The sequence below is a fragment of the Centruroides vittatus genome, unplaced genomic scaffold (genome assembly GCF_030686945.1).
Source record: "Centruroides vittatus isolate TY-2023 unplaced genomic scaffold, ASM3068694v2 contig_728, whole genome shotgun sequence".
NCBI lineage: Eukaryota > Metazoa > Arthropoda > Arachnida > Scorpiones > Buthidae > Centruroides > Centruroides vittatus.
The window spans coordinates 378,207-393,765 of NW_027122465.1; the positions used below are offsets into that span (position 1 = coordinate 378,207).

The 15,559-nt window shown below is 29.2% G+C and overlaps 1 protein-coding gene across 2 annotated transcripts in view; it reads right to left on the bottom strand.

Annotated features, from left to right (window-relative positions):
• The window catches only part of LOC136980874 (repetitive organellar protein-like), a 96,930-nt gene that overhangs the window by 14,886 nt on the left and 66,485 nt on the right, over window positions 1–15,559 (bottom strand). For both annotated transcript variants that reach the window (XM_067277076.1, XM_067277075.1), the window contains 3 exons: window positions 13,894–13,974; window positions 12,107–12,238; window positions 6,893–9,475 (listed from right to left, as the gene is read on the bottom strand). In XM_067277076.1, the coding sequence (XP_067133177.1) occupies window positions 6,893–9,475; window positions 12,107–12,238; window positions 13,894–13,974 (2,796 nt within the window). The remainder of the gene's footprint in view (window positions 1–6,892; window positions 9,476–12,106; window positions 12,239–13,893; window positions 13,975–15,559) is intronic.

The following is a 15,559-nucleotide window of genomic DNA, read 5'->3' on the forward strand; positions in this document are numbered from 1 at the left end:
ACAAAATTCAGAAAAAAAGACACTTTACATTCTGTTGAGTTAATGCAAGATTTGACTCAAAATTTGCAGAGAATGAAGGAAACACTTTATGAGAAACAGGAAGGAAAGAGCAAAAATAATTGTACAAAAAATGAAAATGGAACTCGTTTGTGTTCGGAAGCAAGTTTCTAAGTGGAAAAGAATCTTTGATGAAGTACTTACTACCAGAAATCTTGAGTGTTCACATCTGAACAACTTTTTCAACAACTATATACCAATTTCTAAAATTAAACAATCAAAAATGACATCAGGGTCAAAAGTGTCAAAAATTACATTCACATTTTGCATTCTTGAATGAATGTGAATCGACATAAATGGAATCCTGAGAGCTACAAATACAAACTGATGATTTATCTATAAAATATAATAAAAATTTAAATGCCATGGATTTTTACCAGAAACTTTCAGTTTTTCACAAATAAGCTCCATTTGTGTTTAATTCAAGTAAAATAAGAATCTAGTTCCTTTTGGCTACTACAGAAAAATTTGTGTAAATAATTTGGAAGATGCATTTCTAAATCTACACATTGTATACTGAGGGTTTATTATTGGTTTCAGACTACATCTTCAAGTTTTTACTCATAGTTAGAACATAAAGCAAACATATTCTCAACCATACCACAAGAAGTCAAGCCAAGACATTTACATGCTAGGAAGATAGTTTCAATAAGTTAAAATGAATTTAAAAAAAAAAAATTAAGATCCTCTATAAATTAGGAATATTTATCTGGACTAGTCATTTTTGCTGTAGAAAATCAAACAATCCATATCTTAAATTTACAGGAACTTTTAGGTTTCTGTTACTGTAATTGTTTTTTGTAGATTTTAAAGAATTAAAAGTAGGTTGCTTTCTTTCTTCAGTAATACATCACACAGGGAACAGTTGATTTATGCATTTTTTATTAAAGGAAATGCATTTTGGGTCTTAATGACCCCCTTTTCAGTCCTTAGAATAGTTGATTGTTGGTTACAATTGACATTAGAGACTATGTTGAATAACTGACTTCGACATTTCCTTTAATAAAAAATATATAAATCAACTGTTCCTTGTGTGATGTGTTACTGAAGAAAGAAAGCAACTAGCTTTTAATTCTTTCAGGAACTTGTTTAGCAATTTACAGAACAAAAACACACAAAGTAAAGTTTTAATTCTATTGTTATTTATAATATAGTTTTTTTTTATACTAATTTATTATAATATAGTTTTGTGTTGCTTACAATATATGTTGATGATGTAAATTTTAATTAACTTATATTAAATATTATATTATATTCAAGATTTGTTTCAAACTAAAATTAAATTCAATAAATAAATAAATTTTAAATGTTTCAATAGAGGTAATGGGTGGTAAACTCAATCTTTGCCTCCTTGAAAATAACCTAGATCAGGTTGCACTGGTGTACAATCCCCATATTATAAAAAAAATTTATTGACATGCTTTTTGTTGTGCTCCTGACTTATTTTGCCTTAGTGTCATATATTGTGGTCTTGCCTGTGGTTTAATTGGACCTCCTAAAACCTTTCAATGGTTTTTGTGGCAGGTATTCAAAATTTGATGTTTGTTCAATTTTCACATTTGTTCTTGAATTGCAACATGAGACCAACATATTACAAAATTATGCATAGCTAGCATTTTGTTTTGAAAAATTCAATCTCAATTGGTAGAATGACAAATCAAATGTCAAATGGCAATGTCTAAGGTGGCCCGTTTGGCCACCTTAGACATTGCCATTTGACATTTGATTTGTCGTAAGGGGCCTTGAGAAGAACCGTAACTAGACTGAGGTCTACTAGTCTACAATTAATTAACAAATAGTAGCCTTACAAATATACATTTATTTATAACTAACACATGCTCAGCAAACTGAGGGCTCATATGAACTTCTCTGAAAGGCGCCTTTACACTCACGTGTTCTGAGTAAAAATATCACACGTACCTTTACTCTCCTTCTCCCTACCTTAACGTCTAACAAGGTTCATACAAGACTCACATTAACACGGAGGTTACAATGAAAACAATCTATTTACGGTAACTCTGTACTTAAACAATGATGTCCGACCGACAGCTATTGCACGTGGAAACAAAATAATTGTTTGGGACAATACCTCAGACACTCTAACTTCCTTATTTATTCACTTCACTCCATTGTAGTCTCAAACGCCACAGATAGAATTAGATTCTATTCCTCTTTCCTTCTCCCTTGTTCTGAATGGTTTTTTGCTTCCTGCTCACGTGCTTTCTTGGTATCCTTCAATAGCGCTGATCCTCTCGAGACGAAGGGTAAGAACCAAAAGGTGTCCCACCACACTTGGACCTTCTATTTATCCACTTTCTTCCTGTCCCCATGTGACCTTTGCACAACCAATCAAAAGGCCTTTTTACACACACCTCTAAAAAGGTGGTTCAGAGCGAGAAGATCATGTGTCAACCACAAGCAATGAAACAAAAAGAAAAAAAGGAAAACCCGATACAATAATGAACATAATAAAACGAACGCGAAGCTATGTACAAAAGATATCTATATACATATACATAATATACACACATATTACAACCAATAAGTGGCAGAGCACTACAGACTTTATTTCATGCTATAGCCAAATAATGAATATAGTCAGGCTTCTTTTTGATTGCACTACACATAATCTCCAATTGGTGTGGTAATTTTACAGAATGCATTAACTGCACTAACCAGAATTTTCTTGTAATTCTATTATATTCATACAGTAGCTGTTGTTAAAGATAATATTGTAAAAAATAGCAGATAAACAATATTGGATGAATTATTATTAATTAATAATAAAAATTGTGATTAATTAATCTTGTAGTTAATCAGTTTTTAATTGTTTTAATAAATCTTCTTAATGTTAAAGTAAATAAAACTAAAATTTTTTATTAATTGTAATCTTATTTTACTTCACACAATGTTATTAGTTGGTTCATATTATCTGTATTAGTAAGTTCTAGTGATTACAATAAGCAAATTCTATTACATTTATTAATTAAATAGTTTAAAATCAACATTTATATTTAACATCATAGTTTTCTAAAGTAAAGTTTTCTTTAGAATTCTTTAATTTTTGATTCTTGGACATAACTTTTTGATATCAAACACAATACAGAATGAACATAATCCTTTCCAAGACTTTTGTTCACTATCCAAATTGTTCATTAACCAATTATCGATTTATCATAGGTTTTTATGGGAATTTGATTAATTCATTTTGGAAACTCCAAGAAATAAAAAATATAAACAAACATAGTAAGAAAATATATATGTAATAATAAAAATACATATACACACAGTCTTGCATTTTTATTAGTTAGGTTTTTTCTGTTTGGATAGATTCTTTAACCCCCACAATGTCGATTGCTTTTCTCTCTTCTTCAGGATTTTCAGAAGTAATTAATAGCATTATAATTGTAGACAGCACCAAGCCTATTAACCTCAATCTGGTTTGGATGCCATTCTAAGACCGTTGTTCTGACATCCTCCCATTTCTTCCAAAGATCTTTAATAGCAGATATTGGCATTAATCCTCTTTTTCACAAGAAAACATAACTCACCGAGTTTTTTGCTGTTCTTCATTCAAGAGTTCTCGGTGTTCTTCTGTTGTCAGATCCGTTTCAGGTTCCATTACGAGTTCTTCAATGTTCTTTATTTCTCAGATATGATTTTTGTTACTCCTTAAGCTGCTTGAGTCTTCTTCGTAATACAGTATCTTTCTTAGAAATATGATTGAACTGCAACCCACTGTAGACCTGATCAAGCCATACTGCCCAGCAACATCAGACATCTTCTGCCCACTCTCTACCTTTGCTAATATACTCTCACCTTTCGAAAATAAAAACAGACTCAAAACTTAGCGAGTGCCCACCTGACAGTCTCGCAAATACTATAAAAAAATTGTTTGCCAGAAAAATAAAAGGCTGGAATTACAAGAGAGAGTTTCAAAGTTTGAAGGAATACTATCCGATCAGTATATACTGGGTTGAGTGTCGATGTCAATGTCTCCCGCACTCCGAAAAGTTTTGAATTGTTGCCTGAAGACAAGGGAAGACCAATCGGTATTCATTATTTTATGTTGCTTCTTCTTGTGTTTGTTCTGTGAGGTGTTCGTTGTCCAAACATAAAAATCTTTTGCAAAAGTGTTTGTTATCCGATTTGTTCATAGTCTGAATTGTTCATTAACCGATCACCCACTGTATAATAAAACAGAGTATAACAACATAAGTTTAAAAAAAAAATAAAGGAACAAACTTCAAAAGTATTAAAATTCCTGTAAAAGGGCTTTATCTCATATTTTAATACAAATATTTTATAGGAATTTTATTAATTTTGTACTTTTACTATTATGTAAATTATTGTGGGCAATTCTGATGGAAGTTGACTGGAGAAAGGATAAAACTCTAATTCCAGCAGTAGCCTACAAGTAAAGATCTGTTGTGAGATGTACGCTTCAGTCTTTCTGAAACTTTTCAATGTGGACTTTTTTATTGTCTTTTAAAATATTTGTATTAAAATTTCAAAATGTTTAGTATAACCCATGAGGTGTTGTGTCAAAAAAAAAAAAAAATTCAGGGGTTGCTCATGGTCGTTTCAACCAGGCCTTTTGAAAAGGACATAAAAAATATAAGAATCGTTGTTTTTGATTATTTTATATTTTCATAACAAAGAGAATAACTGAAATTTTTTTAACACAAAAATTATTTAAAAGAAAACATATTAAACATTAACATTAAATTTTATTTAACTTAAAATATAAAATATTGTAAACTTTAAATTTAATGGTTAAAAGGGACAAAAACTTAAACCTTCATATATTCACACAGTTACGAAAGAATTTCACCCTGATTTCATCATTTGACCACAAATAGTATAAATTCAGGTGCAAAGCTATAAGAATTCCCACCTTGTAGAGAAGACTAATAAAAGCCTCCATCTTTTATTAGTTTTCATTTTTTCCAAGATCCAATATTTCATTTTATGATACCAATATTTTGTAGTATTGAAAAAATGTAATTCCTTTATTATATAATATGGATTCCAAACTGTCTTAATTAGAAGTAAAAATAATTCCTTCAGTAATTTTTTTTCTTTTGCATATTTAAAAATTGTCAGGTTTCTCAGAATGTAGTATTATTGGAATATATATACTAAATCTTTTACTCCTTATACACAATCAAATAATCATGGTTCCACTAAGATCTTAGACAATTAAATAATTTAGTTGATATCTGACAAATTTATAATATATATGCTAATACCATCTGTCACATTTATACATAAAATCAATTTTACTGTATATTTTTATATACATACAGTAAAATCTGTGTAAACTGAGATCACACAGTATCAAATTATTTTTCTGATTTGGCAGGTTTCTGTTTTGAACAGGCTTTAATACTTTTTTATCTTTAAATTACAACAGATAAATGTCACACAGTTATGTTAATTTTTTATAGTAAAATCATGTTTATATATGTAAAAGAACTTTATTACCAAGTTTAATTCAAGTTAATTCAAAGTGATTTTTACTAAAGATAGGAATACTCAAATGCAAGAATTGAGAACTAATTGATTCTAAAAAGTTTTCAGTGTTTCTGTGAACTTGTGCTAGGTATTCAAATATTTTTTGGATATGATCCTCACGATCTCACTTGATGGCAAACAAGCCAACTTGAGTTATGATACAAAAATTAGTGTCTTATTCTGCATCAGAATTTCTAACTATATTATAGTAATATAGAGACTCGAGTAATTCTGTGATCTTGCTTCCCGAGGAATTTTAATACTCTAATTAATTGTTTACTTCAATCTGTAATTATTAACATATTAATCAACTTGTTTCAGAATACTTGATATGAGTTAGTTGGTAACTACTAACTACTCCTTACAAGACAAATTAACAGCACCATATTTTCAGAGATTACATTCATTGCCTGTTCTCAATAACTTGATTCTTAAGTGTCTAATTCTGCCCTTGATTAATTCCAACAGAGACTTTGGTCTGTACAGAATCATTGAGAACTTGTATGGAACCCAAGTGTAAAGTGGGCTCCTTTTACCTTTAATTTTTCCTTTGAATAAATGAAGTACATAGGACATTTCTTTATTAATATAAAACAATTGTATAAGATTTTAATTTTTGCTAGTAAAAATAACATTAATTTGCATGGACATGAATTACTTCGAGCCTCTTAAGTTTTTTCCAGGCTTGGGAAAATATCCCAGCTCCATACCCTCTCAACAGTTCTAGGTTCCCTTGTCATGTGACCTTAGTTTCTCTGACAAGGTTCAAAATCATTTAGGGAATACTATTCATTGAATTGTCCTCTGCATCCTGGAGGAGAGTTTACTTATTTGTCTACCAGTGAAATTTTAATTTTCCATTTTATCCAGGTTAAGTTGTGTTCTTTGTACCAAAAAACATCTTTGGTTTCTGCATTAGACAGGTTTGAGGCTTATAGTAAGATTCACATAGAAAAATCATTCCATTCTGAAGTATGATTTCCATTTAGGTAGGTTTCTGTTTTACAGTTTTTATGCATTATTGATAATCAACAATAATCATAGCATAAATAAATAATTATTAGAGAACAATTTTAAAACAAATACATTATTACTATTAAAATATAATTTTTATATTTTATTTTCTTTTCTCTTAAAATTACAAACATATGCATATGAACATTAAATATAAATTTACTTATCATAGTAAACTAAAAATTGGTTTATAATTCTGTTATTTTATTTTAGTCATAAATTAATTAATACTAACTTTTTAAATAAGAAAAATTCAAAATTTAAAATCTTTTATAAGTAATTATAAATGTGCAAATAAACTTACTTGATTAATCAAAATATCTTGCTGAAGTTTTTCAGCTGCTTCTACATCATCACTGATTAAAACTTGTCTTTGGCTACGTCTCAAAGGTGGAGTTAAACGAGAAGGACTACTCAGATCACAGGCAGAAGTATGGCATTCCAGTGGAATTAAATTAAACCTTTTGGCAGGATTTTTTATTCCAATTGAGGCAGGCTTGATAAATTCAAATGCTGGATTATAATATTCTCTAATAAACAAATGAGAATCTGAAAGAGTACGTGCCAACTTTCCACTACATAAAATGCCTTTAAAACGCTGCATTGATCTTTGTTCCTGACAGACACACTGATAATCATTTTGATAATGGTGATGATGATGGCGATGATGATGATGTCTTTTACAGAATCGATTTTTCAATTTGTACAATTCTAAATCTTCAGAACTAATCATGCTCTTTGGCCTAATATTAATTTCCTTATATACAATGCAAGAATCTGATACCGTAGAATTCCTAATATCTTTGCGATTAAAATACACATTATCCCCACTTTCAAACATACTTTTAATAGTTTTTCTTTTATCTGTATTCTCTAATGATATAAGAGATAAACTACTATTATTCAGTAATTCAGTTTTTAAAACATTTGAACTATCTTCATCTGTAATTGTTGCTTTTTCAGCTGTTTGTGTTCGTTGTTTAGGAGGATAAGTGCTATCAACTATTGTTTTGGAATACTGAATAAAAGGTAATGTTATATGCCTAGGATCATTCCTATGAGATTTAAAACCTTGAGGTGTCAAAAGTGTTATAATTTTATCATATGCTGGTAGAATACGACTTTTGACGGAATGATTTAATGAAGATTCAATAATTTCTTCACCAAGAGGATTTGTACAAGTTGTTAGAATTGAACTATCACAACTGTTTTGAATTTTACATTCGTCATTGTAATTATTCACTTGTTCAATAGTTTCTATTTCATTTTCATCACAATCAGCTTTTATCACTGAATTACTTTTATCGTTTCTTATTAGAGAACTATCTAAATCTCTTTCAAATCCTGAACATGCCTCCTCTTCCTCCTCTTCCACTCTTGCATCTTCAGTATCTTCTTCTGACAAGGGCTGAAGATATTGTTTTGAGTTTAAATTATTTTCCTGAGGAGGTAAAACTGCTTCAGTACCTTCATTCAAATTTGATAAAGATTTTTCAATGTGACTAAATGAATTAACTGGAAGTGGACTTGTACATAACTGTCTAATATGAGGAACACAATCACCAGTGATCTCTTGAACATCACTGGACATTGTGGAATAACCTTCATCTTTATTACCATGTTCACTTACAACTGACAAAGGACTATTACTTTCTTGAACTGTGTCAATGTTGGACATAGAAAAAGTTACATGATTGGTAACAGAAGTTGGAATTGGACTACTTATACAAGTTTTAAGCACAAATGTTTGACTTACATTTGTCCAATCCTGATTTTTGTCTGATGATTTATTTTGATCAAAATCATTTATGGGAGTTGGTGGTAGCTCTCTGGCAGGAATCCTAAGTTGCTGTTGTTCATTACATTGAGTATTTGTACTTTGGCAATTTATTTCATTTGTAACATTAATTGTATGTGGTTTTCTAATTACAGTGTTCATAGCAATTTCACCTTCTTCACTACTAGAACCTAATTGATTTAATATATTTTCATTATCTAATCGTTCTGAATCTGTTTCACTTGTCTTATCGTACTGGGATGTTTCAGGAAATAAAGGAGCATCTATGTCTTCATATACATTACCGCACTCATTTAAAATATGACTCTTACATTCAAGAGCTGGAAAACTAAAGTTATGAGCAGGATCACTCATAACATGTGGAATGATATTTAATGTTGTGGGTCGAGGAACAGAAATGCCTGTTGCCACAACTGTTGGAACGGAAATACTAGATTTAGTTCTATATACAAAATTCTGACCAGCAGAATTTAACTTTTCATTAACATTTACTATTGAAGGAATATCAATATTTTGTGGTTTTGTTTCACTATTCTGATTGAATTCTTCCAATTCTGTGTAACCATTGGAAACAAAATTGTTGTTAGGTTTGTATTGACTAGATACTAACAATTTTTGTGATGATGAAATCAAAGATAAACTATCAACATTAAGACAGTCATCCATTGGGGTTTCCATTGCATCCAGACTGCCTATGTCATTATGCAATACAATTTTTTTGGACAAATCCATTTTACCACATTTAGTCCACTCTTCATCTCTGCTTGTAGCATCATTTTCTTGTATGTTCACTGCAATGGGAGCATACGTCATTCCTTCCTTCATAATTTTACACTGATTCCTATCACGTAAAGGAAATAAAGATCTGTATTCAGTTTTTCCAGATTCTAATACAAAAGGATGTAAAATATCTTGTTCTGAAAGTTTTGATCTTATGTGTCCAGATTTATTATTACATAAAGGGCTTTTCATATAAGAGGTAGAAGATACATTGGTGAAAGTTTTTCCTTTTTTCTCATACACAGATCTCTCTTTTAGCCACTGTGGTGGAGAACTCATTTTTGGTAAACCCGGATAAGACATCATAGGCTAAAAAATTAAAAGTATATATTTAGAATATGAAATAAAAGTACATATATTATTTGCAAAAAATAATTTGAAATATTCAAATAAATTTATTTTATATTACTTGTACAAAAAAAAAATTAAATTTAAATATCACAAAATGAAATAAAATTTTTTAAAATCAGAACAATAAAATTCTGAAATTCAAAAAAAACTCAGTATATCAAGGATTCTAAAACAATAATTTAAGTTTAATCAAAACCATGTAAAGTTGTTCTTATATTTATAATAGCATAATTTTTTTACTAACAACAAATATAAACATGTAAACTTTTGATTATGTAGATTTAATTTACTTAACACATTTATAAATGAATTAAGTACATTAAATCCATAAAATATATTTTATATATATAAAAATATTTTCAACTAGGAAATTTCTTATAAATATTTCTAGTTTAAAATATGTTTATATTTCTAGGTACAATTATAATTTTAATGAACACTATATGCAGTATGCAGGTACTGAAATGTATAAGTATTAAGAATATTAATTAAAATACAATAACTTTTAATTCAAAATATAATTCATTTTGATTTACAACAGAATAAAACTGAAATTTAATAGATAAAAAATTGTATTGTACTGATTTTAAAATTAGAAGAGAGACCAAAAACTAGCAGGATATATACAAGCAAGGAAAGAAGAGGAAGGCATTAATAACACACACACTTCATTATCAAATGCTGGAAGGACTTACGAGGGTTGTCCCAGAAGTACCTGACCTGACATATAGATGGCGGTAGTTGTCTGAAAAAATTACTGTTGTCGAAAGTATCAACCTTATAAAGCTTAAGTTTGAAGTTTGAAGACGCTACGTTGTTTAGTATTTGTTTGACAGCCATCAATAGTGAACAATCTCAGTGAATTTGTAAACATGGAAAAAATTGGTCATCGTTGTGTGATACAATACTTTCATTTGAAAGGTTTCAGTCCAACCAATATTAAAGCTGAGCTAGATTCTACTCTGGGGGAGTCTGCTCCCTCATTTACAACAATAAAATATTGGGTGGCAAAGTTTAAATGAGGCCGTACGAGCTGCCGAGACGAACATCGCAGTGGTTGACCAAGTGAAGTGACCACCAGAAATGGTGAAAAAAATCCACAAAATGGTATTGGATGACCGTCGACTGAAAGTGCAAGAGCTAGCAGACATGGTAGGCATTTCAAAAAGCGCTGTACATCGCATTTTGACTGAAAATTTGGACATGAGAAAGCTGTGTGCAAGATGGGTGCCATGTTTGCTCACAATTGAACAAAAACAGCATTGTGAGAATGTTTCAATCGAGTGTTTGGCGATGTTTCGCAACAACAAAGCAGAGTTTTTGTGTCAATTCATAACCATGGATGAAACATGGGTCCATCACTTCACACCTGAGACGAAAGAACAGTTGAAACAATAAACTGAAAGGGGAGAATCAGCTCCAAAGAAGGCAAAGACTGTTCCATCTGCTGGCAAGGTCATGGCGTCAGTTTTTTGGGATTCGCACGGGATAATTTTCATTGATTATCTTCAAAAAGGAAAAACAATCAATGGCAAGTATTAGGCAAACTTATTGCAGCGCTTGAGTGATGAAATCAAGAAAAAATGGCCACATTTGGTGAAAAAGAAAGTGTTGTTTCATCAAGACAACGCACCAGTTCACACATCCATTATTGCGATGGCCAAAATCAATGAGTTAAGGTTCGAATTGCTCCCTCATGCACCCTATTCACCAGATTTAGCCCCCTCGGATTATTTTCTCTTTCCAAACTTGAAAAAATACCTCGGTGGTAAAAGATTTGCCAACAATGAAGAGGTGGAGTCTGTGGTTGATGGCTATTTTGAGAAGCTTGACAGTTCTCACTATAAACAGGGTATCGAAGCTATTGAACATCACTGGGAAAAGTGTATCAAGCTAAAAGGAGACTAATAAAGATATGTTTTTCCAAATTTTTTGTGTCTTCTTTGTCAGGTCGGGTACTTCTGGGACTACCCTCGTATGTAGTCAATCAGATGGCTGCATGTTATTTGCATTTACTCTGCTGAGAAATCTGTTGTTATTTTTACTGTTTATTTTTTTATTTATTTGATATACAGTATTTTTTTGTTCAAATTACTCAGAATACTTTTAAATTTTGAATAATTAAGTCATGTTTCTAGAGTTTAATTTTTTTTAACTTTGTGGAATATGTAATTTGATATTGACTATTAAGTATGATCAAAATTTAGTTACTTAGTTATTAACTAAATTGCTGGAAATTGAGTATTTTACTTTATTTTCACTTTATTACAAGTCAGTGCAATCAAGTAGCTATTTGGCCTCCTCCCAAAACAATCATAACCTCATAAAATCACAGAAAAATAAACAACAAAATAAAAACATAATTACAAAAACAAACCTAACACACAGAATTTGATAAAATGAACAAGTTTAACTAACTTGTTTATTTATCAAATGTTAAAAGCAGAGAACTGATTTACATAGTCTTTTAAATAATATAAATTGAATATGCAAAATGTTTCAAATTACAATAAATTATTATTCAAATATTACAAAAATTATATGAACAACAATAATTTAAACTTATAATAAGTATATAATTTTACTTACATTCCCTCCACTGCTACCACTATGAGTTGAATAATCACTGCACATACTAGCAAGAGATTCAGTACTATCTTCTGACTGGCTATTATGGGAAGGAGAATCATGACTTGCATGTTGCTGTAAATTCTTTTGCACCTTGTAATATAATAACAGGAACTGATTTATTTATTTATTTATAATTATTAAACTTTAATAAGTTAAACAACATTTAAGAATTTTATTGTTTGCATAATATAATTATGCAAATATATTAATGCATGATTATTTAATGTATCTGATAGTTTAAGGTATTTCAATGTAAATTATAACAGTATACTAAAACATTGTAAACATAAAAATTTTCAACATATGAACATACTAAAAAGTTAAATTTAAAACTAAAATATATTTTCATTATATATTTTAAAAGAATATGGTTAATTACTAATTTTAAATTTTGTACCATATTTTCATGGAACGACTGGCATGCTGGTCTATCTGGGGAGATCATGAAATCAGATATTTCTGTATGGTAAAAGCTGGCATCCCAGTTTATCCCATGGGGGAATGTTGACATGCCAGTTTAAGTGAGGTTATACATCCCTCTCTAGAGAGTGCACTGAAAAAAAACGAATGAGTTTTTATTCTAAAACTGTGAAACTGTCAGTATTACATCAAAAATTATGATTATAGGTTTAATTTCTTCATTTTGTCTTCTTTCTAACAAAGTAAAATACTCATGGAATTCTGAAAGTGCTTTCTTATGTGTATTTTAATGTTATTTATTTGAAAAATGCAAAAATAAACATATTAAATTTAAGAAACTCACTGTAAATTAGCTCAGCTTGCACTGATTAACATTAATCTGCTTTGTGTGAAATTTGAGAGGAAGGTGCTATTTTTATGGTCCGGGTAGATTGTCAGCATGTTAGTCAGTAGTTAGTCAGCATGGGCTACATGCCCATGCTGACTAACTACTAATATCAATAAGTCATTAATTGTTTCATTGTCTTGTAAACAAAAACTCTCTTCCTGATTTTAAGTCAGTCAAATTACAATGTTATTATTTTATTGTACCCAAAGAATGTTTTCTTTAACATTTAATTAACAACTAGTTTTGTTAGATATGATTAATTTTATATTTTAATCACAGTTTAACTGGCATGCCAGTAACCTCAAGGTTTCAGCATAATGGTCACCCCATTTTTTATGCAGCATGCTGGTCATTCCACGAAAATACCAACTGAGATTCTAAATATCTTTTAAATATATTTTTTTTCCATTAAATCATGTTTTCTATGATGTGATTACTTATTAACTTGATTCAAATCATTCTTAAATAAGAAATGTTAAATAATGTATATTAAACATTACATTTTATATGCAATTGATAATAGTTGCAATCATTAATTTCATGCATGACTATGATTATGTGTGCATATACATATATTGATGGGACCCAGTTCTGGATCTTAATTGCAAAACTTTATTAAAAATTTTAATTTGTATAAGCAAATTTGATACTAAACTACTACAGTAAAGTAATTTTTAATTTCATTAAATTACAGATTATAAATAGAAATTTATTCAATTAATTTTAAACTAATAAGAAAGAATACTATTTTAAATAAAACAGTATTCTCTTATATTTTATTTAAAATAATATTCTCTCTATTTTAAATAAAATAGTATTCTCTCTTAATTATATTTTTGTATTAAGACTTTGTATAATTGTAAATTTTCAAATTGATTAAACAAGTATTTTTAATTTATATTGGTAGAGAAAGTTTTAGAATAAAAACAGAATTTACTTGTGCATTTTCTAGCCATGAGTCTTCATTTGATTCAGAATACAATGGTTTTTGCCATTTACTTTGTGAATCACATCCCAACTATAAAAATAAAAAAAATTTGATAAAGTGTAAGAAATAATAATTAATACCTAAATAAAATTGCAAATAATTAAAACTTATATAACAAAAACAGAAATATTTTTTTTTTATATCTACTAACTTAATATTACTGCTACAAACATAATACAAATAATTATGGTGTAATTTGTAAACTAAAAAATATTAAATAAAAAATAAATTTGATATATTTATAAAAAATATAATTTATCATTTTATTATAAAATAAAACTTCTAAGAATTTATTTACATAGATTTAATAATAAATAATAGTTTGTAAAATCAAAAAAAGATATATACAAATGCAAATTTATAAAAAAATATTTTTAAAATACTCAATATTCAATATTCAATTCAAAATTTATTCGTAATAAGGCGATAGCCAGTTACAAAGGATGTTTTTGACAACAATCGCTTGTTATTAATGTTAAAAAATACACTAGCAACACAAGTCAAACCAAGCATTATATTCCACATTTAGTTACCAATTATAATTATTTTAATAACATCAATTTAAAGTGATTTCAACCTATACTGCAACTGGTAACTTTCTTCATACACATGGTTCTATAACATACAATACCATTAATTTATGTTATTTATGTATTCAATGAATTTGTTACATTAAAAATTTGTGGGTATATTTATATAGCCTATAAATTATGTCTATCTTGACTGTATGGAATATTTCATACATAGCTCTTTCATTAGTGCACCTTGTTAACATATGCAAGTCAAGATTGTGTGCCAGTTCCTTTGCATCTTTACATCCACAAAACATATGAAATTTTGAAATTATTTTTTGGCATCTTGGGCAGATACTCTTAGAAAACTCAATGAAATTATTATTAATTAATATTAATTCTTTGTTTATTCTGAGTTGTATGAAAAATCTTTTAACATTAAAAGCCAGGTTAGTTAACATGTAGTTATTAATAAATGGATACTCAAGAATTATGTTATACCAATCAGTTTTCTCTCTTGTGAATATGTCTTCTATGTCTTGTGATAAAGAGATTTCGAGCACATTTTGTATCAACATTTGGAAATGTTGTTCACTTATTTCAGGTAATCTAGGAATATTTTAATAGAATATCCAAAGCGCTTTAAAATTTGTGCAATTTGTGACACCCAGTTTTTGCTTTGTACCTTAATCAAAGATTTTCGATACAATTGGTATAATAATACAGTTGAAAGATTTCGAGCGTCTCTTATTTTAAATAAAAATTTCATGTATCTCCTTATTAAGGTAGCACTCAATCTAAACCTGCTTAATTCCAGTCTTAACACGCTACCTGGTGTGTTGTAATCCAGCAAAAAAATCTTGCGTACAAACCTATTTTGGATAACTTCTAATTTTTGAAAGTTCGTAAGGCTCCAAATTGGGGCCGCATAGCCAATGGAATTCATTATTATAGAGTTAAACAGCCGGAAATGAACTTGGATGTTCTTTATCTTTGCCCAAAATTCTTCTTAATTAACAGCAATAATCCACCCGCTGGACGACCCTTTTCACACTTCCTCTGAGCTCCGCTGAACAACACCGTGTTTTCACGTTTTAACACCT